Source organism: Melospiza georgiana, chromosome 2 (assembly GCF_028018845.1).
Source record: "Melospiza georgiana isolate bMelGeo1 chromosome 2, bMelGeo1.pri, whole genome shotgun sequence".
In the NCBI taxonomy this organism is placed as follows: Eukaryota; Metazoa; Chordata; class Aves; order Passeriformes; family Passerellidae; genus Melospiza; species Melospiza georgiana.
The window spans coordinates 91,204,235-91,225,141 of record NC_080431.1 but is presented as its reverse complement, the minus strand read 5'-3'; the positions used below and the strand labels follow the sequence as shown (position 1 = coordinate 91,225,141).

General features: G+C 40.9%; 1 protein-coding gene across 2 annotated transcripts; it reads left to right on the top strand.

Annotated features, from left to right (window-relative positions):
• Positions 1–6,839: 6,839 nt before the first annotated feature.
• CD200 (CD200 molecule) lies at positions 6,840–19,284 on the top strand. Of its 2 annotated transcripts, none has more exons than XM_058018605.1 (6): positions 6,840–6,875; positions 7,980–8,061; positions 8,833–9,159; positions 9,806–10,072; positions 11,854–11,961; positions 18,816–19,284. In XM_058018605.1, exons 2-5 carry the CDS (start codon positions 8,004–8,006, stop codon positions 11,955–11,957), a joined length of 756 nt encoding a protein of 251 aa, XP_057874588.1. In that variant the 5' UTR covers positions 6,840–6,875; positions 7,980–8,003; the 3' UTR covers positions 11,958–11,961; positions 18,816–19,284. The 2 variants fall into 2 exon arrangements, with proteins under 2 accessions (XP_057874588.1, XP_057874587.1); XM_058018604.1 differs by lacking the exon at positions 6,840–6,875 and adding an exon at positions 7,074–7,126.
• The last annotated feature ends 1,623 nt before the right edge of the window (positions 19,285–20,907 follow it).

Genomic DNA, 20,907 nt, shown 5'->3' with positions numbered 1-20,907 from the left:
AGGTATGGAATCCCCTGGACAGCTGAGAGCTGTGGCGGCCAGAGAGCTGGGACTTTAGAATAAGAGGACGGCCGAGAGCCGTGGTAGCCAGAGAGCTGGGACTTTATAATATGGCCTTTGAATTAAGGAGCTGTAACAGCAGAAAGCTGTAAGAATATGGCCTTTAAGGAAAAGAGCCTTGGAACATTGAGGGATTTATATGTGTTCCAAGACAGCCGAGAGCTAGGACTGCATATGTATTGTAATTGTATAATTGTTAAAAGAAAAGGGGGGAAATGTGGAGGCCTGAATATATGTATTGTTATGGAGAGAGTCCCTGTTAAGCTCTTTGTATTGTAGGATCTATGTATTAAATAAGTGAGTCCTTATGGAGAGAGTCCCTGTAAGATCTGTGTGGGTCCTAGTTACTCCAAATGAGCTACAGCTGCAAAGTCCTTAGTTGGGCAGCAGCTGTAGCTTGTGAAGGTAACTGGAATAAATAGGGGTGGGTCGAGAGCCCAGGAGGAGCCCCTGCGAAGACACATGAAGGACTGTGCTGCAGAGAAGAACAGTTTGGTACAGCTTGGGACTTGAGAAATATGAAATATAACAAGAATACAACACCTGCCTGTGGGATTGAATATATTCTATCAGACTCTGGTTTATTCTTCCTACTTTCCCACTAAACTGAGGTCTCCATGGAGTGTGGAAGCCTCACTTTACCCCTAACATTTTTGCTAGGCTTTTGCTATTTCAGCAATGATGTGGACCTCTGTCTGGTGATATTCCCATTCATACTGCAAACCTTGGGACAATTTCCTTCACCAAATCTTTACTAGCTTTGTTAGCGCACTAAGAAGAAGCTTCTGGCCATCCTGAAAAAGTATCTACCAGTACCAATAAATACCTGTGGCCCTTTTACCATGGCAGCTCAGAAAAACCTATTTGCCAATAGTCTCCTGGACAACTTCTTAACAGTCACAGGTGTGTGTGTGTAGGCTATCTAATTTGATGTGCCTTGTTCTTTAAGTGTTTGGCACTTTTTAACAATGCTTTTTTTTATACCAGTCATTCTTATGTTCAAAACCTGAGATTTCATTGCTTCTACCATAAACTCTATTCCTCAGGGAGTTACCATGTGTCCTTCTCCTGAGATTTTCTTCATAAGGTGTTGGGGAATCACGATTTGTTTGCTGGATGTAATCCACCATCCTTCAGGACTCTTGTCAGTATCTAACTATTCTGCCAATTTCTCATTCTTAGCCTGGTAATCAGAAGCCTGCTTGTCCAAATGCTGTTATTTCTCAGGTAAGACCAAAAGGACATCCTCACCAGCAGCCTTCTTGGCTCCTTTGTCAACCAGGCAATTTCCAGTATTTACTGGGGTCTTCTTGACTTATGAGCTTTACAAAGCATTGATGCCACCTCTCAAGGAGCTGCACCCCCTCTAACAATCACTGTGTTATTTGTCTATGTTTCACAAGGGATGCCTGGGAAATTAACAGCCCTCTCTTTCCAAATAGCTCCATGGGCATGGACCACGCCAAAAGCAAATTTTAAGGCTGTCCATGTATTTACAATCTTATTCTGTGAGAGCTCCAATGGTTTTGTCAATGAAATCAGTTCTGCTTTCTGAGCCAATGTGTTGGGGGTTTTAGCTTTGGCTTCTAGTAACTCATGCTGAGTTACGACTGAGTAACTTGGCTTTTCGGATTACGTTTTTCACAAAGCTGCTCCTGTCCACAAGGAGTTCCCAATCCATGTCTTTCAAGTTCTTTATGTCGTCTCAACAACAGTACGCCTGTTCAGTGCTCTGCAAACAATCATGGGCCAGATCTTTTCATAATGGGTTAGCTGTTAAGAACACTGCTGGATTCAAGTTAGTGACTTTTAACTCCAGGTTAGTTACTTTTAACTCCACGTCATCTTGTTCTAGCAGTACTGTCTGGTATGTTAACATTCTGCTTGGTGATGACTAGTGTCCTTCTTTTTGTTCCAACACCACTACAACTGTACGAGACACAAAAACAGTCAGTTGCTGCCCCATGGTTATTTTATTTTTTTTTCCTTCTTGGATTTGGAGGACAGCTGCCGCTACTGTCGTGAGGCAGGGTGACCATCCTTTGTTCTTCTAGGATTCCAGTTGTTGTGTCAATACCCCCAATGCCAAATGGAATTTTTCCTGCATAAATAGTTCAAAAGGTTTACCAAGTCCAGTAATCCCAGTGCAGGAGCAGCCAATAGAGCATGCTTCATTTACTGAAAGGCTTTGCTGCATTCAGGCTCAGTTCTTTTTTAGAAAGGGGCTCAGCATTTTAACAGAGAGCCTCCTTTCTTTCCTGGTGTTGACTCCTTTGCCCATATGGAACAGCGAATCTCCTAAACTGCAAGTACCCTGCTAGTTACAAGGTGAAACCTTTCCACAGGACAGTTCACCTGAGCTGGCACAGGCCTCTGCAGTGCTGCACCAATCCCTCAGCCTCAGGACAAACCCAACCAGCTCATACTAACAGAGGAGCCTGCAGCCAGAAACTTGATTTTTTTTTTTTTTTTCTTTTTCAAGCATAATTTGTGCATTTAATTTAGTCAACACGTCTCTTTCTAGTATTGGTATGGGACATTCAGGTATATAGGGAAATTGATAGGCTAACATCAATTTATCAATTCCAAATTTTAATGCTCAAAGAAAGGCCAATTTTCCTTCTGCTCTGTCACACCAACATGAATTGTTCTGACTAAATTTTCCTTTAGGCATATTTAAGACTGAATACACCACTCCAGTGTATACTAAGAAATTCTATTTGTCATTCCCAGTGTTAATATAATCCCCACAGGTTTAGCTGGGGATGACATCTCCAGTCACCATCACACATCTTCTACCAGTGGGAGCCTTCCAGCCTGATCAGGAGATTTGGGTGAAGTCCAGGGTCCACCAGCTTGTGTTTGTCCCTTTCCCCACAGATTTTCCCATGGCCCTTCTCTTAACAAAATAGCACACAGACCTCTGTACAACTATGCCTGTAATTCCTTCTCTGCCTCTCTCCCATGGTGCCACCATTTCCCCACCCCCTACCCCGCAACTGGGCTTTGTTCTGCTAACACAGCTTTCGCTCCTAATTATTGTACATGTTCCATGCTGCTTCTAACAACTTACTCAGATCCCTAGGAATAACATATCCAACCACCACATAGCTTCACAACTTTCTCTGGGTCTTCCCTACAAGTTTGTGCTATAGGACTAAACCCTTCATGAGTTTCCAAACCCAAAATCCTTTTGTCTACCCCTCCATCATTTATCATTATATTAACTTGATCATTTATGCCTCTTCTGCCTGCAGCTGGAGGAAAGTCCCCAGCTGCAACCTTATCTATTCAGTTAGCCCCTCTTGTCCCCTTGAGGCCTGTCATGGGTCCTCATGGCCCTTCTCTTCCGCAACCATACTTTATACAGCAGCAGCCATATAAAAAACACATTGTATTGGAAAAAGCATTTCCCAATACTACAAGCCTAGGCTCTTTTCTTGCTTTGTCTCTAAAGCTAAAATCACTTAAGGACCCCTTAATAACAGGTATAATAACACTGTGTGTGTGTGTGTGCGTGCGCACACGTAAAACAAATCTACATACAACACCTTAACAATTATGCATTCCTCAACTCCTACCACCTGCTGCAGCAGGAATTTTACTACCTGTGTGCCCCCCTACCACACTTGTCTGCCCTGTTATGGACTAAAATTTTCACTACCATGATCACCTTCTTCTTCCAATTCCACACCCACTCCATGCCTTTGTTTCCCCTTTGTGCTCCTATTCCTCAATCCAGTCTCCCTTTATACATGGATAAATTGACACTGAAATGGACTCCAGAAATTTTTTGTGCTCTTATCCCCACCCACATGGCTAACAGTCCCTACTGAGAAATCTTGTGCAGTTTGCACTGGAGAAATTGGCAGGACCTCAAACTTTAAACAATTTACACTTTCCTTGTTTAATAGAAGTAAGCTTGAGAGAGAGAGAAATGTGGTTTGATTATGATCATGTGGTTGAATCACCAGCAAAATGACCGCTGGTGGCAGATCCTCTGAACCAGGTTAGGCTCCTATTAGACCCGTATGAGCATTTGCAACTTCAAGATGCACTGCCTGAGCATGATGATTAAGGGGGATATGTTAATTGATGTGAGCAGAGCCAGAAGGGAGTATATCAGAACATCAGCAGTGCAAATGTTCTGATATACACTTCCACAAGACAGTACATCCTGTAAAACCTACTGTGTTTGGTTTTACTGGAATCAATGTCACTGACTCCATTCACCCATTTATTTTCCTTTTCCCTGTTAAATAATGACAACTTGGATCTGCTGTATCATATATTTGCCTTAAGTCTGTACAGGTTTTGCTGGCTAGTGGTTCAAATTGTTCTGCTTATAAGAGGTCAGTAGTCCAGAAGTCAAGGGAAGAATGACGAAATATATTAATTGTGGAATGTGTCCACCCAGAAGGCAGAGGAAAGAATGAAGAATAAATCTCATTCGTGACAGAAGGAATTTTAAATTGCCTCTTCCACCAGCATACAGGGTGTATTACAGCTAAATAAATAAGAAAAAATGAACAAAGACCTCTTTGAATTTTTGGACAAGAGCTCTCTACTTACTGTCTTTCTCACTAACTTCAAAGCATTTATAATAGCAGAGAGTCTATGTCACCTTGGCTACCACCAGCTCCAGGTACAGATTCTTTGTACGTAACGTACAAAAACCTTGTAAAGATTGCTGAGCGGAGTCAGGTTCCTGTAAAAAGAAACAGTTGACATTAGAACACAGAATAAGGCAGAAGGGAATTTTTGTGCCTTGTTCTTCTCTAAATATAATTTGAATCTTCCACTATTGCTGGTTTATCTGGAGTATTTTTCATTTCCTTCTGTCTGCCCTGAGGTTACCTCTGGTCTTTGCCTACGATTTCAGGATCATCCCTTCCTTGCTCAACTTTAATTTATTCCCTCTCTTCCAAAGGAGCAGCCCCCTTGTTTTCTGGACCCTTTCATCATTTTTTTCTTTCTTCTCTATGTTTCTCCAGCCCACTGAATGAGTAATAACATTTGCCTAAACACAGACATTTTCCACCTCAATAGATGTGAGTTACTATAATATATCATTCAAATTCCCCCAAAGTCCCCTTTATTTTCATTAAATAAGAGCAGGAAGATATCACTGGGATGTCCCTCCTTTTGTTGCTTTGATGGAACAGGGCACTTCTGGACAAATTTATTTTAAGCTGTGCAATGCGCAGTTAACTGGACTTCCCTCTAAAATCCCCTCAGCTAGAGTGAAGGCACGTGAGCACAGGAAACTTGCTAATGCATTTTTCTCATTAAAACAAAAAGAGTGTGAAGTGTGTAGATACATCAGTCTCAAACAACTGGTTTAGTTGCTGGCCTGTTTTAGAGGGACCAAAAAGGGCAAGGCTGGCGGAGCGAAATTTAAGTGATTTAAGACATAGTGATTTATCCTTGGAGGTAGAAAGAAAGGTAGAAATAAAGGTAGTGGTAAAGTTGAAATTTTGTTGAAAAGCCAAGGGGCTTTGGTCAGTTAGTTGGCAGAGGGAAAAGGTTGCACTAAATCCAGCACAGTTGTGGGGAAGGTGTCTCCAAGTACAGCTCTACGCATCTGGAAGAAACACTGCCCTGATCTCCAGACCCCAGCCAAAAGTTGGGCCAAATCTGTTGGGGACAGCAGAAGCTTTCTATTTCTACGGGTCAAAAGGCACTCCTTCGTGCACCAAGGTACTGAGAGCAGCAGGACAGGTGATGTTAATACATGGTGAGCCCAGGATGACCCAGGAAAGCTGCAAACATCACCTTCTTCCTTAAGACAGTTTAGTAGCATTGCTCATAATATTCACACAGATCTGTGTCTTAAATAAGAATGAGTTTCTAGGTTTATGTAGGCATCTTTGTCCATTAACTTTGGTAAGAGGCTGAAATTGTGGTGTTTGATTTTTCCTGTGAGCAATGATGGCTTAAAATAGTCTGGCAAGATAAATATTGCAAGTGGTGTGAACAGTGTATGAACGTGTGCATGTGTATGAAAGCATCTGAAGAAAGAGCAGGCACTGAATGTCCTGTATTGATCACTGAGAATGCTGTTTCTAATTAATCAGATTGAGAAATGTGTTCTTTCTGCCAAGCCTGCAACAAGGCCTAATAAGTTATCCCTGTTGTAGTTTTATCAGCGGAAGATCCTAATCTAACAACACAAAAATAGCACAGAGATTGTCCACTATCCCTCCTGCTGCGCCTTTTCCTCCCCACCCAACAGGAAGGTAGCAGCGAAAGCAAAAGACCACTCCCAGTTACATATGCGATATAGCCTAAAATAATTTGTTACTGGGCTGTTATGAATAACCTTGAGGGAAAGGTTAGCGCTGGATGGGACACCAGCTCAGCTCTGGAACAAGGACCGCGATGCGGTCTGGGAGCTTCCGCCTCCACGGGATTTATGTTATCTTTCTCCGTGTTTCCACGTACTTGGCTGTGAGCAGCCATGCCTGTCGCTTCCTTCCCCGGACGCATTCCTACGTCCGAGGAGGGTTTCGGGCGGAGATGAGCAGTGAGTGCCGGGTGCGCGTCAGCCTGACAGCGCCGGCGGGAGGGGGACCCTGCCGTGGGGACGAAAGGCCGGAGGCACCGCCCGCGTGCCGCGTCTTCTTCCTCCGTCCTCCTCCCTTCCTACTCGGGAGGGGACTCCAGCTGTTGGGCTCAGTCGGCAGCTGCCTTCGAAAACCTCTGTGATGCTAACAGGGGGCAAATTACTTTGAAGTTAAGGGAAACTCCCAGACAGTAGTGGGGGGCGGTTTGTCCAGGGAGCGGCACAGACCGTGGCTCAGGAGCCCTCCGAGGTGCGGTTTTGGAAGACGCAGTAAAGGATTTGCGCTATGCTTGCCCCAATCTTTAACGTTTTGTTTTGGTTTTTTTTTTTTTTTTTCCTTTTCTCTTTTTCTTCTTTTTCTGTTCGTTTTGGTTTGTGTTTTCTCACTCTCTACAGCACCCGTGACTGGAGTTCTGACCTAAAGGGACTTCTTTCTGTGCGTGGTATAGCTACACGGTATAGCCTCGTTCCTCACTGTGTGAATTCTTGTTGCTACCCCAGGTGTGTGCAATGGTGCATTAAGGGCTTTAATGGGTACTAAAGCAGTGAAGCAAAGGATTGTTATTGAAAACTCTGCTTGCCTGCAGGTGTGGTACATCTTCCCGTGCTTTATAAAGAAGCTCTGTGACTCGCAAGTTTTTGCTTGCTATGCTGGCCCTTGATTTCTCCATGCTTAGGGGAATATTTGAATTTCTTATAGCCGTGCTCAAATATCTGATTACACAAACTTTTTTCATTGGGCTCGTTGCTGATATGTTCTTGTTTGCTGATTCTACATGTAACATCTTGGTCTCTATTTGTTCTTGGTAACTGGAGAGTTATATCAGGAGTTGTTTTAGCGTAGTGTGTTTAAAATTTAAATGCAGGCTACTGGTTGTGAGTGTACGCAGTATGTACACAAATTCTTGGCAATTTGTTTTTAAATACTTTTTTCTTTGTCTTATTTATTGATTTATTTACCAGCCCTTCTTTTTTAACCTGTATAATATAGAAAATGCTTTTCAGCTGACTGTCTCTTTTATTTTTTGAATGTTGTGAAAATCTTTAAAAGGTTTAAATTCTTGACAGAAGATGGTCCCAGGATGCTTCAGCTAGTTTTGCAGGCATTGACAAAAAAAACCTCAGGAGTGGGTAGAGTGTTTTACAGAAGTATTTTTTGCAAAATTGTGTTTCCTCTTGACTATAACACCAACTTCAGTTCCAGTTGAAGGAAACAGGGCAATAAAACTTGTCAAGTCTTGCTGTCTGACCCTCGAACTAGATTCTTTTTCACATGAAAAATCTACTGTTAATTCTTGCACCCTGAATGTACAATATCACCAGAGGATGATCTGTCATCTCTGTTTTTCTTTAGGTGAAGCAGATTTTCTCTTCCAAAATGACTTTACAAGCTCTGGTTTTGTGTTTGGCATATTCTGGGCTTGGAAAGGCAAATGGTAAGTTGAATTTCCTGAAATCTGCTTGAAATTGTTTGGGGAACTGGTTTCAGGTTTCTGAGGCTTCAGCAGAGTAAGAGACAAAACTAGGTGAAATACAGATTGCTGGTGCTGCTTGACTTACGTTCTTACATAGATGAGACAGAGACATGGAGCTGGTAGTTGTGACACAAATCCTCCTGGAGCAGCATTTAGAGATGAGAAGGACAAGAAACATCCCATATTGACAGTGACACTGGACACCATCGTTAACCTGAGTTGACAGCTTCCAAGAGTGGGGCATCCGAAAAGGACTTCCTTCCCTCCATCTCAAATGCACTGTGAACTCTGAAACTACAGTTCAGAAAGTCTTTTAAAGGCATTATGCTGTTTACTTCTCTGATAATGGCTTGTTGCATATTTCTCTTAGGCATTCAATCTTCCTCTAGCTCTTAGGAAACAAAAATTGAGTATTTGCTGAGAATAGGAAGTCGTGAGCTGATTTAGTAAAACTTAAGAGGGAAGTCTGCAGATACAGGTACTGAAACAGGTACGTCTTTTTGTTTTTTAAGTAGCTTAGAAGAAAGCTAAAGTCTCAGCCAATGCAAATTAACATAACTTCATTGATTCCTAGGAGTATGCAGGAGATGGACTTTTTTGTAGGGGAAAGCCACAGAAACAATATGTAACTGAAGGAGTTGTGTCTGTGGGTAATCCAGGCCTTAGAATCAACATTAGTCTTCTGAATGTGTGATATCTGCCCATTTCATTAACTGTTCACTGTCATTGCAGTGGTTCCACAGGCTGGATACACAACAGTGAGGATGGGTGACAGTGTGACTCTGAGTTGTGCCCTGACAAAACCCATGGATGTTCTGCAAGTGACATGGCAAAAGGACTCAGAAGAATTACATGATAATATAGCTACGTACAGTGAAACGAATGGATTAAGGATTCAGAAGCCCTATAAAGACAGGATGAATTTCACAAGTTTGGAACTCAACAAGACAAGCATAACTTTTTGGGACACTAGAATGGATGATTCAGGATGTTACAAGTGTCTCTTCAATGTTTTCCCTTCTGGTCCTCTCTCAGGAAATACCTGCCTGAGTGTTTTTGGTGAGGTTCTCTGCAGGGATATGTCTCTAGTGAAGTGTTTTCTCACCCACAGTATTTACTTGAGCAGATTCATGAATTGCAGTGATGGGAGCATCCCCTGGTGGAACGTGATGTAGAAACAGAGCACTACTGCCGTGAGCAAAATTCTGTGGGTCATATTCAAGATTATTGTGGTCATTTTGGCTCTTGTTTGTTACTCCTTGAGTAGCAGCTGAAAAACAAGGAGTGGAATCTTTCCAAGTCCTTGATCAGTCCCATCTGGAACTTGGGCAAACCAACATTGCCCATTGGAGTTTCCTTTTGGTGCACAGTACAACTCCAGTGCTGTCAGCTGCTCTTCCAAACCCAACCATTGATAGGGAATTAGCAGATAGGACCATAAATTATATTACTTAACAGATTATTTTAATACTTGGATTTCAGACTGAGTGAAATCTTTGGGGTGTACTACTTCAGTGTGGAGGAAGGAGTATTGAGTCATGGAAGGGATCTTACCCGAGGAACTCTTCTCTTCTTGCATTCCTTGCCATTGGGCTCAGTGTGAATGCAGTAAGCTTTGCTCTAATTTGTAATGGTTAGGCTGCTACTACTGCTTACGACCAGGTGCTCACTGTGGTGGTGACTTGTCTCATTTGTGTGTTGGAAGGTCTCAATGCATCTGTCCATCACAACATTTCTGAAGATCATCTGATAGTCATCTGTAATGCTAATGGCCTCCCAGAGCCCACCATCACCTGGAACAACCTGTTCAACTCTACTCCTACACAGAAGACAGTCAAGCACAAAAATGGGATTGTGTCCATCACCAGTACACTGGAAATCTACACTATTCAGAGCATCAGTGCACAGGATTTGATCTGCAAAGTAAGCAACACAAATGAAACATTTGAAATACGTGTGAAAATAAAAGGAGGTAGGTGATAAGTACAGGCAACTTGTTAGCATTCTCTTGGCTTCCATGTTTTGCAGTAGCATATTTGGATAGGAATCTTCTGGGAAGTAGAGGGAATGAGATGTTTATATGTCAGGAAATCCTATTTGCATCCACTGTTGTCTTTGAGGTAGTAACATATTGGAGTCCTATCCAAGAAGGGAAAAAACTACACTAATCAACTGGGGAGATACAGGGTTTAGAGGCACCATGCATTGTACAACAAGTTGAACTTAGGTTTCCACGTAGGCCTTCATAATTTTTTAACAGCTTAAAAATAAATATAAATATATGTCAGCTAATATCCATGAGTAGAATGATGAGTAGAAACTCTATGGGTTGTTGATCAAGTCAGAAATTTTGAAATTCATAACAAACTGTCTCTGAATCAAATGTTCAGTTCAACTTACTGCATGTTTTGTTGTATATAATCTGTACATGATGTTTTGGTTTCTCTGATTTTTTGCCAAGGCGCATGTCCACTGCAGTAATGGTCAGAGAGGAACAGTATTTTCAGGCATACAGGGAGGGGGTCAGTTGAAGATACTTATGTTTGGTTTATACAGAAATCTTAGATATATTAATATAACATCTGAATATCTTATAGTGTTAATTTATTTCTTTTTCCAACATTCTGTTCTGCTGGAAAGACTTTGACCCTGTTTCTGCAGATAAATAGAAACATTAAAAGCTGAAGAAACATTTTTACTTAATACAGGAGCATTGACTTGAGTGATTTAAAATTCACATCTCTGTATATAGAGCCTTAAATTGAAGACCACTTGTAGATTAGCAAGACAGGAAAAGCAGCTTGTAGCTGTGGGTTGATTCTGAAATTACATGCTCAAGAAGTGATTGTTATAGGAATAGTAGTAAAGAGCAGGATCTGATTTTTAATATCTGCTCTCTTAAACATTCAAAAGCAATTTAGTTCTTAATTCTGAATTACATTACAATTCTGAAAAAAACATACTAATCTTTTTGTCCTGTCCCCAGTATTCTTTTGTTTTGGTCTTCTAAAAAGCAAATGCATATCTCAGAAAGCAGAAAACTAAGACTGTTGTTATTTCTTGTTAAGTGGATAAAAAATCAGCTAAGAGCTTTTTGTTTTAACAGTCTTATATTTTAGAGGACAAGAAGTTCAAAGAAATAGTTCAACATAAATTTGTTAAAATACATAATCGTTTTGGCTCAAGTCAAATAAATTTCAAGTCATACCATTTTCCAGCTAATATCAGTGAACATTGAGATGAGCCTTTTGATTAATAGCAGTCAAATGAAGTGGTAATGTCTAACCAGGGAGGAACATTTACACTCAGCTGTTGGGTAGAGCTATTTGCAGGCAGCAAAACATAGCCGGTCTTATTTTCTTAAAATTATTGTTGCCTTTTCATCAGTGTTTAAAGGTTTAAAAAGTGTTTAAAAGTAAAAAGTGAAACAAAAAAAAAAACTCTTCTGAGAGAGTTAAGACTTGTATGAAGTTCTACTTATGTGTGTATGCCAACCACTGTATCAGGTATAGGAATGGCAGTATTCTTTGCCATGACCACATCTTTTCTTCAGATTTTCTGTGGAAAAGTAGCTTTGTTTTTGAAGACACATGGGTTTATTTTCTCTTTTGAGCAATTGCTGCTTTCATTTATCCTAGCAGTACCTTTAACAATATCAGAGGAACCACTGTCATTAATCAGACATCCTCGTGGTTTGTTTTGCTTTTTTTCACAATGAGATTAATTTGCTGTGTTGTTGTTTTGTTTTCACAGAAGAGGGATCATCATTGCTTTGGCTGGTGATTATTGTGGTGCTTTTAGTAGTCATGATAGTTCTGATTCTGTTCTGGAGGAAGATCCTATGCAGGAGGAGTTGAAGTGGTGAGTCACCAATGTGTGGAAACTTGTGGTTTTCCTGGAGCCCATAATAAGGTCTGATCATCTGCAGAGAAGAACAAGACTTTGTTGGGATACCATTTGGGGGTTTGAGAGTGTCATACTGGACAAATTAGTAATAATAAATAATAATAGTAAACTTATTAATAATAAATAATAATAGTAATATGTTTACAGTTTTCAAGGTTGCCTCAGTTGCATGTAAATTTAACAGCTGTTTTCCCACTGCCAAGGGACAATCCAAGACTGAGAATTGTGAGGGAAGGATCCAAGCAGAGCATGCTGCACTTTCTTTGGAAGTAGCAGTCTCAGCAGAAATAATTCGCTCATTTCAAATTTTCCTGGAAGCTTACAAAGTGTAGTATGCTCAGATAATTTTTGGCAGATGAAGTAAACATTGGTGAGGAACCCACTCATGCAGAGTGATGTCCCTTCAGGGGAATAATTTTCTTCTGGTCATGGCACCATCTTTTTATTTTTTAAGATAAACGGTAATATGATTAAGAAGTGTGCTCAAATTTGGCTTGAGTGTGCTTTCTAATGATGAGTCAAGGAGAAGTTGCAGTGTAAAGTCAGTGTAATGTCTCTGAGTGTGTAATAACCTGGTCATGGATAAATTCAATTCTCTAGTTTTAATTAGTAGTAACATAATGAACAGAAAAAGACTGGAGGGCAGGGGGTGATGAGGGGGACACCATAAGCTTCAGAAATCACAGAAATTTGATGGTCATTGGTGGTTTCACTGTTGTTTAACTAAATCCACATTCCATGTCTGGCTTTAAATTCCACTAATATATTGAGAAACACCAGTACATATTTACTCAGTTCCTGGCTAAATACCTGCTTCAGGGCAATAGTACAATTTAAAGAAATGCTTCAAGGAGTATCACACCTATCTATTGTAAATTTGGACCTACAACATCTACTATTAAGAGGGTTTGACCTAATGAATCTGCTATTACCAGAGATGCAAAAGTCTCCACTGAGAGGAAAGAGAAATGAACACTTACTGCATCCCAGATAGAATGTCTTAATTGTAAAATGTATAGGAGGCTTTCATTGATCTGATAAACAACTCAGAAGGTAAAATTTCTGGCTGAATTTTCAGACCAACCTGGAATTTAAAGTGCAAGGAGTTTGTTCCTAAACCCTGCTTTTTAAAGGATCAGAAGAAAAATGTGAAATGCTTACAATAAAAACGTATCTTTACTCTAGAACAACCATTCCAAACACAAATGAGCTTGTACGAAGAATACTGTGAAGGAGAGACCTTGAGATGGAGGTGATCTGGTAGAGCTTTGGGATCACTCCCTGGAGCAGATCTGAGACTGACCAGGAAAAGAGTGCTGCTTTGCAGTGTTTTGAAGCCGCTTGGCTTCTTGCGTGGCAGATGAGAAACACACTGGCACACTGCATCTGGGACTGGGGCCTGAAGCTGGACCAGTGCCACTCAGTGAAATGCTACTTGATAGGACCAGGTTGTTCATGTTTGGAGTAGGCTGAGGATCTTAACATGTCCTAGCATGATTCTGGCCCATGGGTATTAGTAGTTCCCTGGGCAATGCCATCAAGTGGGTTCAGCAATAATTTGTAACAGGGTCATCCCCAGCAGGCAGCAGGTTTCTTACATCTTACACCACCCTAGGTATTGGGCTTGGAGCCCAAGCCATTTTGTGCATCCTTCTTCCCTGACGTGGCTCATGTAATACATTATTTACTGCTGCGGAGACGCCACTGTGATGCGCACAGCAGCAGAGCCTACAGTATCCCTTACTTGGGAAACTGAATAGATCCCACTTCCCTGCCTTGTAAGGAAAGCATAAGACACAGAAAAGCATTAGTTTCAACTGAAAGCATTGTGCCTCTTTTTCCTTAGCTAAGGGCTCAAAGCTTTAAGACCCTCTGTGTCTCCAAAGAAAGGGCATCTCATGCCCTGCTGTCTGGGAAGACATCAAGATTCCTGGCGCCATATGCATGCCAACTGTCACAAGGTCAAGACTTAATGTAAATACCTGTTCACTGGAGCAGGGAACATAAATTAGATGAGCACTGTTTAGTAGTGGGTGTTTGTTGGATTAAAGTTTATCAAGAAAAGCAGGATTTGAATGACATGAGTTATTTGTATTCCTTCCCATTTTTCATGGGTTTTGTTTAACTGTGATGCCAGGATGTGATTTCTGCAGTGAGGTTGTAAGTCAGTAATGTTCTTTTAATGTAGTCCAGTTTTTATTAGCCATAGTCTATATCTTTTCAGTCGCTCTTTGGCCTTTAGTTTCAAAAATGTATTGCATTGACCTGGATCAGTTTTGAATAAAGGCAATGTTACTTTATCCAGAGTAATTTTTACCAACTGAACATATTCCTTCCTATGTGACCATCTAAGTGAAATGTGTAGAAGGTCTTCTTAATTTACACCTGTTTCCTTGAAGGCATTATTAATTAGTTTGCTGTAAAACTTCAGTGGCAGTGCAGTTTGATCACTGTCACCGTCTGATTTTTTTTTTTCCCTCTCCCAGGAGGCTCTTTTCTGCTGGTGGCTAAGGGCTGCTAACAGTTTATCTTGTACAGGATTCCACTTTGACTTTCCTGGGCATCCTTAGAATACTAAGAATATCTGTGGAGTTATAGTAATTTTTAACACTGTACTTACAGTGTGTTACCACTCCACAAGTACTATGATGAGGAAATCCTCTAAACTTCTTAGCTTTAGATCCTAGTCTGGTTTTGTGGTGACTTGTTTTTTCCTTGATCATCTGTAAAATATGTTTATGCTTTTTAAAGCATTGGTTGTAGTTAGTTCACCTAAATAATAACTTGCAGAAACCCCTTTTCTGGTTTTACCCTCTGTTGTCCTCAGACTGGGTGGAATGAGGAGCAGCACCTACACATGTACTTTTGGAAGTGCTGTTTGTAACACCACAAGAGAGAGCTAACAATAGAGAGCTAATAGCACTGGCTCAGGAATACCAGGGTCTGTCTGGGGCTTCAGTACTTCTTTTCGTTCTGCAGTAGATAAAAAGCACAGCCTTTCCAGGCTTGTCAAGATACTAATTTTTTAAAGTAAAACAGTAGCTTTTTATCTGGGTGGCTGGGGAGCCTTCTCTGACAAAGTTTCTTCAAAGTACTTTTGCATCTGAGAATGTGGTTAGGTTTTGCTTTGCTTTTGTTTTTGTTGTTCCCTTCCTCTTCATGGTAGATACTTGGGAACCAGGTATCTGGGGCTGAAAGTCAATGTCCCATCCCTCAGGCATTTGCCTTATGTATCTGTTACAGAGCATACATACATTTTGATTCACCCTGAAAATGTCCCCAGTGAAGTGTCTTCACAACATTTGTGGATAAGTGACTTATCTGGAATCAAACTGAGCGGTCTTTGTAGCAAGTGCTGACATAGGAGCTTTGGAAAACTTGTATCGCATCCTCTACCAAGTAGGCAGGCAAACCCAGCTGTGCCCATCGTTTGATATAAGTGCAATAAGCAGGCTGCAAAAAAATCACCAGGCATAAATTCTCCCATGCCTGAAGTCTCTTGATACTGCTCATCTGATAAAAAGTTAAATCCTTTCATTCCTTACTCAGCTAATAGAGCTTAACACTGAGATAAAACAATCCAGTTAAGAAGCTACATGCCTGGGTAGAAGCAAAATAAAGGCTATTCGCCTGAATAAATTCCTGTGACTTACCTGTCATTTATGTGTCTTCACTTGAATGCTTTCCATAGCATCACTTGCTTATTTCATGGCTTGCAGGATACTCATATTTCAGCCTGGACAGTTAAAAAGCTTTATAGTTAATTCTCAGGATGTATCAGTCTGCAGGGAGATAAAATTCCACACATACGTTTTTTCTGGAGGCTTGTGGTAGCCTGTGAGGAAGGACTATGTCACCAATGCATTTCAAGGCCAGAATGTTGTTTTTGTTGGGTTTTTTTTTAATTTGGTTTGGGTTTTAGGAATTGGTATGTTCATCTCTCTTGGGTAGCTTATGCAGATTTTGCCATGTGGAAAGCTTCAGAAATATTCAAATAATATACTTATGTTTAAAAAAACTATAACAAGGGGGAAAAAAATTGGGACTTGAAATTTAGTAGATACGATACTGAATAGGTAAGAAAGCTGAACAGAATAGGTTAACCTGGAAGAAGAAAACTTGAGCAGTCATAGAAGAAAACTTGAAGAGTCATAGAAGAGAGTAGGCCAGATTAAAATTCCATTCTGCAGAAAGCAGCAGCATGGAAATGTGGTTTTCGTGTTTGGAAATCGAAACATTCAGGCTCACCTTCAAGTGGAGATTTTATGGAACTCAGATGTAAGCAGCATTGCCTTTACCTCTTAGTGCTATGGTTTACTTGACATGGTGGTGTTTGGTCAAAGGTTGGACTTGATGATCTTGGAGGTCTTTTCCAACCTTAGTGATTCTACGATTCTGTTTGTGTCTGAACAAACCAGTTATCTGTATTCCAAAGAAATGCTAAATCTCCATGTGCTTAATATGTTAGACAAGTACTCCAAAACAGGTTCAAAATACCTCTTTGTTACAAGCTGGAGATCACTCAATACTCTGAATAGGAATTTAAGATTCCCTGATTGAATTCGATAAGATTCAAGATTCCCTTTTGAATTTGACAGTTGCTACAAATACCATATAATCAGGTCTGGTAAGTGTAAAATAGCAGCTTGGCTGATCAGCTATAATATGTGGATATGAGAAACCCAAATATTGGTGGTCAAATATGTCCTGGAAGGCTGGGAAATACATACTATGCAGGAATTCCCAGTTTTTGAGAAAATTTATAAGAACAAGTACTTGGTTACATTTTTCATTTCTTTGTTTATAGTAAACATACTAATTCTGGAAGAGTCATTATAGCAGTATTCTCTAGTCTCTATTCAGTTTGGGGAAGGCTGTTTGAAGCTCTAGCTTAAAAATTACAATAATTCTTATTTTATCTTACAACTTCAGAGGTTTCTCCTGTGTTTGCTTTGACATCTGGTTTTCTTATTAGTGAGAGATTCAGTAGTTGAGAACAATATAGTAGCAGCTTGGTTTTAGAAGAATTTTCAGAATAGTAATTCCAGAGAAGCCCACTAAATACCAGATTTTCAGATGATAAACTTGAGTTATAACTCCCTCTTTCCTGAGGCAGATGGATATAACATGCTTCCTCTGCTCACAGAGGAATGGGTTTCTGGCTCATTTTAAAGTAGCCTTGGTTTCCTCTTAAGTGTGGCTGTTATGGAAGTAGGAGATTATATTTGTCCTATTTTGAATTCCTGAAAAATAGCAAAAACTATGCTATGAATATACAACAGCTGCATTCCTTTACCCTTCTTAATGCTAAACCAAAAAAAAAAAAACCAAACCAAACCCAAGCCAACCAACCAAACAAAAATCCCAAAACCCAAAAATGCCACAGAGTAAAAACAGTATAGATAAGCAGACCTAAACAGAACTACTGAGCGGAGGAATTAAAAAACCAAACAACCCTCATGACAAAAATGTCAGTGAAAGGGTAATTCTGCTGTCAGGCTGCCCATCAGTTTTCCTTCAGACATAAATATTTTACAACTCAAGTAAAATTGTTTTCTGGGCTATATCACACACTGTTTTAAGACAACTCTTGTTACCTAGTGATTCCACCTAATTTTTTGTTCACAGAAATGTGCCTGGCAGTACCCTCTGGTCTGTATCATATATAGAGGGAGGATGGGCACACTTTGCAACCTTTCCATGCTTTACTGCTGTCTGTTTTCTTTGTGAAGGACAGGGATGGCAGGTGTTTTGTTTGTTTTCTCTGTCACATTTTGCTGGAAAAAGCATGCTCCTTATCCTGCTTTCCTTTTAGAAGAGCCAGGAAAGGGGGGTGGCAGGAGGAGGAAGGGAGGTGAGGTCACATGGGTGAGTTCTGCTCTCCTGGTTCATGGCTGGGGTTTTTGTCTGGAAGGATTAAATAAATCCTGTTTTGCTACCAACAGGATGAAGGTAGTGGTGTAAGAAACATCTTGGAGTTTGTCCTGTGCATCTAAAGGAGGGCATGCCACTAGAACACAAAGCCCTTTCTTTGCAAATAGGAAGGCTCTCATGTGTCTAGTACAATTGCTATCCTGTACATCATATTTGTGCTCATATTGCATTATGAAGTAATTTTCTGGTCCTTCCTTCTACTTTTGATTCCAACAATAGGGCTTTGTATATAACAAGAAAATAAAATGGCTGGCAACTGAAAGGGAGAACAAATGGCATTCCTGTAATATGTGAATAGTTGCCTCACTGTTTCAATTTTTCATTCACTTCCTTGGTAAGAATTATTTATAAACTCGATTCCAAAGTCCTTTACAAAATACTTTGTCTGAATGCAGAGTTATTAGATATGGAACGTCTTTCATACTCTTCTACATGAAAAGTAAAGATACCATATATTTTATTACTGTCTTCAAAGCCATGTAAAGATAGTGTTGTAGACTGAATCTCAAACATATAAAAGATATTCTGAAATATCAAACTATTTATATACTCAATATATGTGAGTTAATTAATAACTGGTGTATTATTACTAGTGAGGAAAGTTGGTTTACTTTTCACAGTTTACAAATCCTTTCAGGGTTTTGTATATTCATTGTGTCACATTCTGAATTCTGCACAGTGTGTGATTTCCAGAATTAAAAAAGCAGGGAAGTTGTTCACCAAATGGTGGGTTTGTAACTGTTGCTCCCCACTTTCCCCACTGTGCATTTCTCCTCCTCCTGTCCCAACAGCAACCACACTGCTAAGCAAAACCTGAGACAGCAACACAATGGCCACAATTCATCCTTTCCTGGTGTTGTTTTTGTGTTTCCTAGGATCCTTGAGGATTTCCATCCATCTACTAGATCATTAGAAGCTAGCAGCCTGAAGTCAACATTACACATAGTGACTTGACTGGCTGGAAAAAGCAGCAAAAAAAGAAGACATCATATATACTGCCCTATCTGGAAGCTGAGTTGATCACTGAAACAACTAACACAGTGTTTGCTATTTGGTCTAGGCCCTTAATCTTAATATGTAGGACTGGAGGGACTACTTGGTTGACTACTCTGCAGAGGAGGAGATTTTGTCAGGCAAAACCTTTGCCCATGCCACTCTTGATACTGCTGCTGGGCAAAATGTATTTGTCTTCTTCCAGCTGAGTTCTGAAAATGTCCGGGGATAGAAGCTCTGCAGACTGTCTAGGGATTCTCTTCCAGTGCCCAATTGCTCTTGCATTAGAGAGTAGAGAGGATTTAATTTTTGCCAACATGTGTCTGCAATTTCACTTTCAGCAACTCTTGAGTTCATCACCCTCTTCCTGTCATATGGTTTTTCTTCTCTTATCCAGTTATTCCAGCTCCTTTTTCTCTGTTTAGAATATCTGCTGGACTCAAACTACACAGCATTTGGCAAAATTATAGGGGAAGAACAATAGGTTTCCAAGCAGGTGACTAAATCAAGGCAGTAGCAGCCACAATTTGGAAAGAAGAATTGTAAATAATTTGTACAATATATAAGTAATTTACTTTATTTTACTTTTTTTCCTAATCCTAGAGTGTTTTCTTCTGTGTTTTATGAGTTTTTTGGAGATGTGTGTGGTGGGGTTAAATATGTAAGTGAGGAGAAGACGGTTACAAAGCCCAGTAGTGGAAACATTGTCTCTATTGTACTCCTTGCTGCGCTGTCAAAAGGCATGGATTTTGTCAATAGTTTTTGTGCTCATCTTACGCACTGTTCAGAGTAGTCTTCCCTGTCTTCATCAATTTTTATTGTGTCTTTTTAAACACAGATAAATTGCTTAGCTGGCTAAGAGCCATTATTCCATGACTGGACCTCATTGGGTGGGATGTCACACGCTGAGTAGTGTCACGCTGTCCTGTGTCACCACTGTGGCTGCAATATCAGCTGGCAGTCTTACAGAGACAGAGATTACTGATTTGTCAGGCTTTTGGGAGCAGACAAAGACACTGCACTATTCTTAGGAGCTGGGACCTAATTCTGCTCCTGTCCCAGGCTGGATTGCAGCTTCTCTCCCGCTGTTCCAAGTTGCTTATCACTGCCAGCCCAAGCCTGCTGGTCTGGCCATTTCCATGCTTAAAGTTCCAGGTGCTTGACCCCCTCTGAGCAGGCTGCTCAGGAGTGCCGTGCACTCCTGGGCATTGCCCTGCAGCTCCTCATCTTTGTGAGGGGTTGAAGGCTCCAGGTGTCCTCTGCCTCTGTGCTTGTTTTGGTTGGGACAGAGTTAATTTTCTTGATAGACATTAGTATGAGGCTGTTGTGGTTCAAATTTATTTTATTGATTCCTTGTTAAGTGGTTTGTTCTGTTGTACCCCCATGTTCTCTCCAAGTTGGTTTCCCCTGGGGTTTTACCCTCCCTCAAAGCTGTCCCTCATGCCATTCCCTGCCCCTTGTTCCAGCTCTTTCCCTGTCTGTCAAGGCAACCCAACCCTTGATTCCCAAATGTTCTCTGCCACTTAAACCTCGGGCCAATCCCTGTCTGCAACATCCCTTTGGAGTTCCCCTACTCCTGGAAGCCCCGTTGGCCCATATGACCCACCCTCACCCTCCTACCACTATTGGACCCAGACACTTGATGTAATCCCCTCCCTCCTCCCCATAGGGTTCCCTATTGGTTAGCTGTTTGTACCCTGACTTGTATCTGGCCCAAACTGCTTGTACAATGGAGCCTGAGGCTTTCTGTCCTGCTCCCTTCACCTGGAATAAACCATTCCTTGTGGAACCTCAAGACAGAAAGCCTCCTCCTTTCTCCTGTGCCTAGTCCCTGTCATGGCTTGTGTCTGGCACCTTAGAGCAAGTGACTCTAAAGGTTCTGCCTCTGGTAAATTCCCATACCGAGGCAGGTCCCCACTCCTGGCGTGGCACCAGAGCTCTAAGAGCTAGCCCAGGTTCTGGCAGCCACTTCTT

What these genes read in the sequence shown, in the direction of transcription:
- CD200 (XM_058018605.1), top strand. Translation starts at nt 8,004, where the DNA reads ATGACTTTACAAGCTCTGGTTTTGTGTTTGGCATATTCTGGGCTTGGA. An exon ending in TGGGCTTGGAAAGGCAAATG is followed by an intron (nt 8,062 to 8,832) that starts GTAAGTTGAATT and finishes CTGTCATTGCAG; the next exon opens with TGGTTCCACAGGCTGGATAC. An exon ending in TACCTGCCTGAGTGTTTTTG is followed by an intron (nt 9,160 to 9,805) that starts GTGAGGTTCTCT and finishes GTGTGTTGGAAG; the next exon opens with GTCTCAATGCATCTGTCCAT.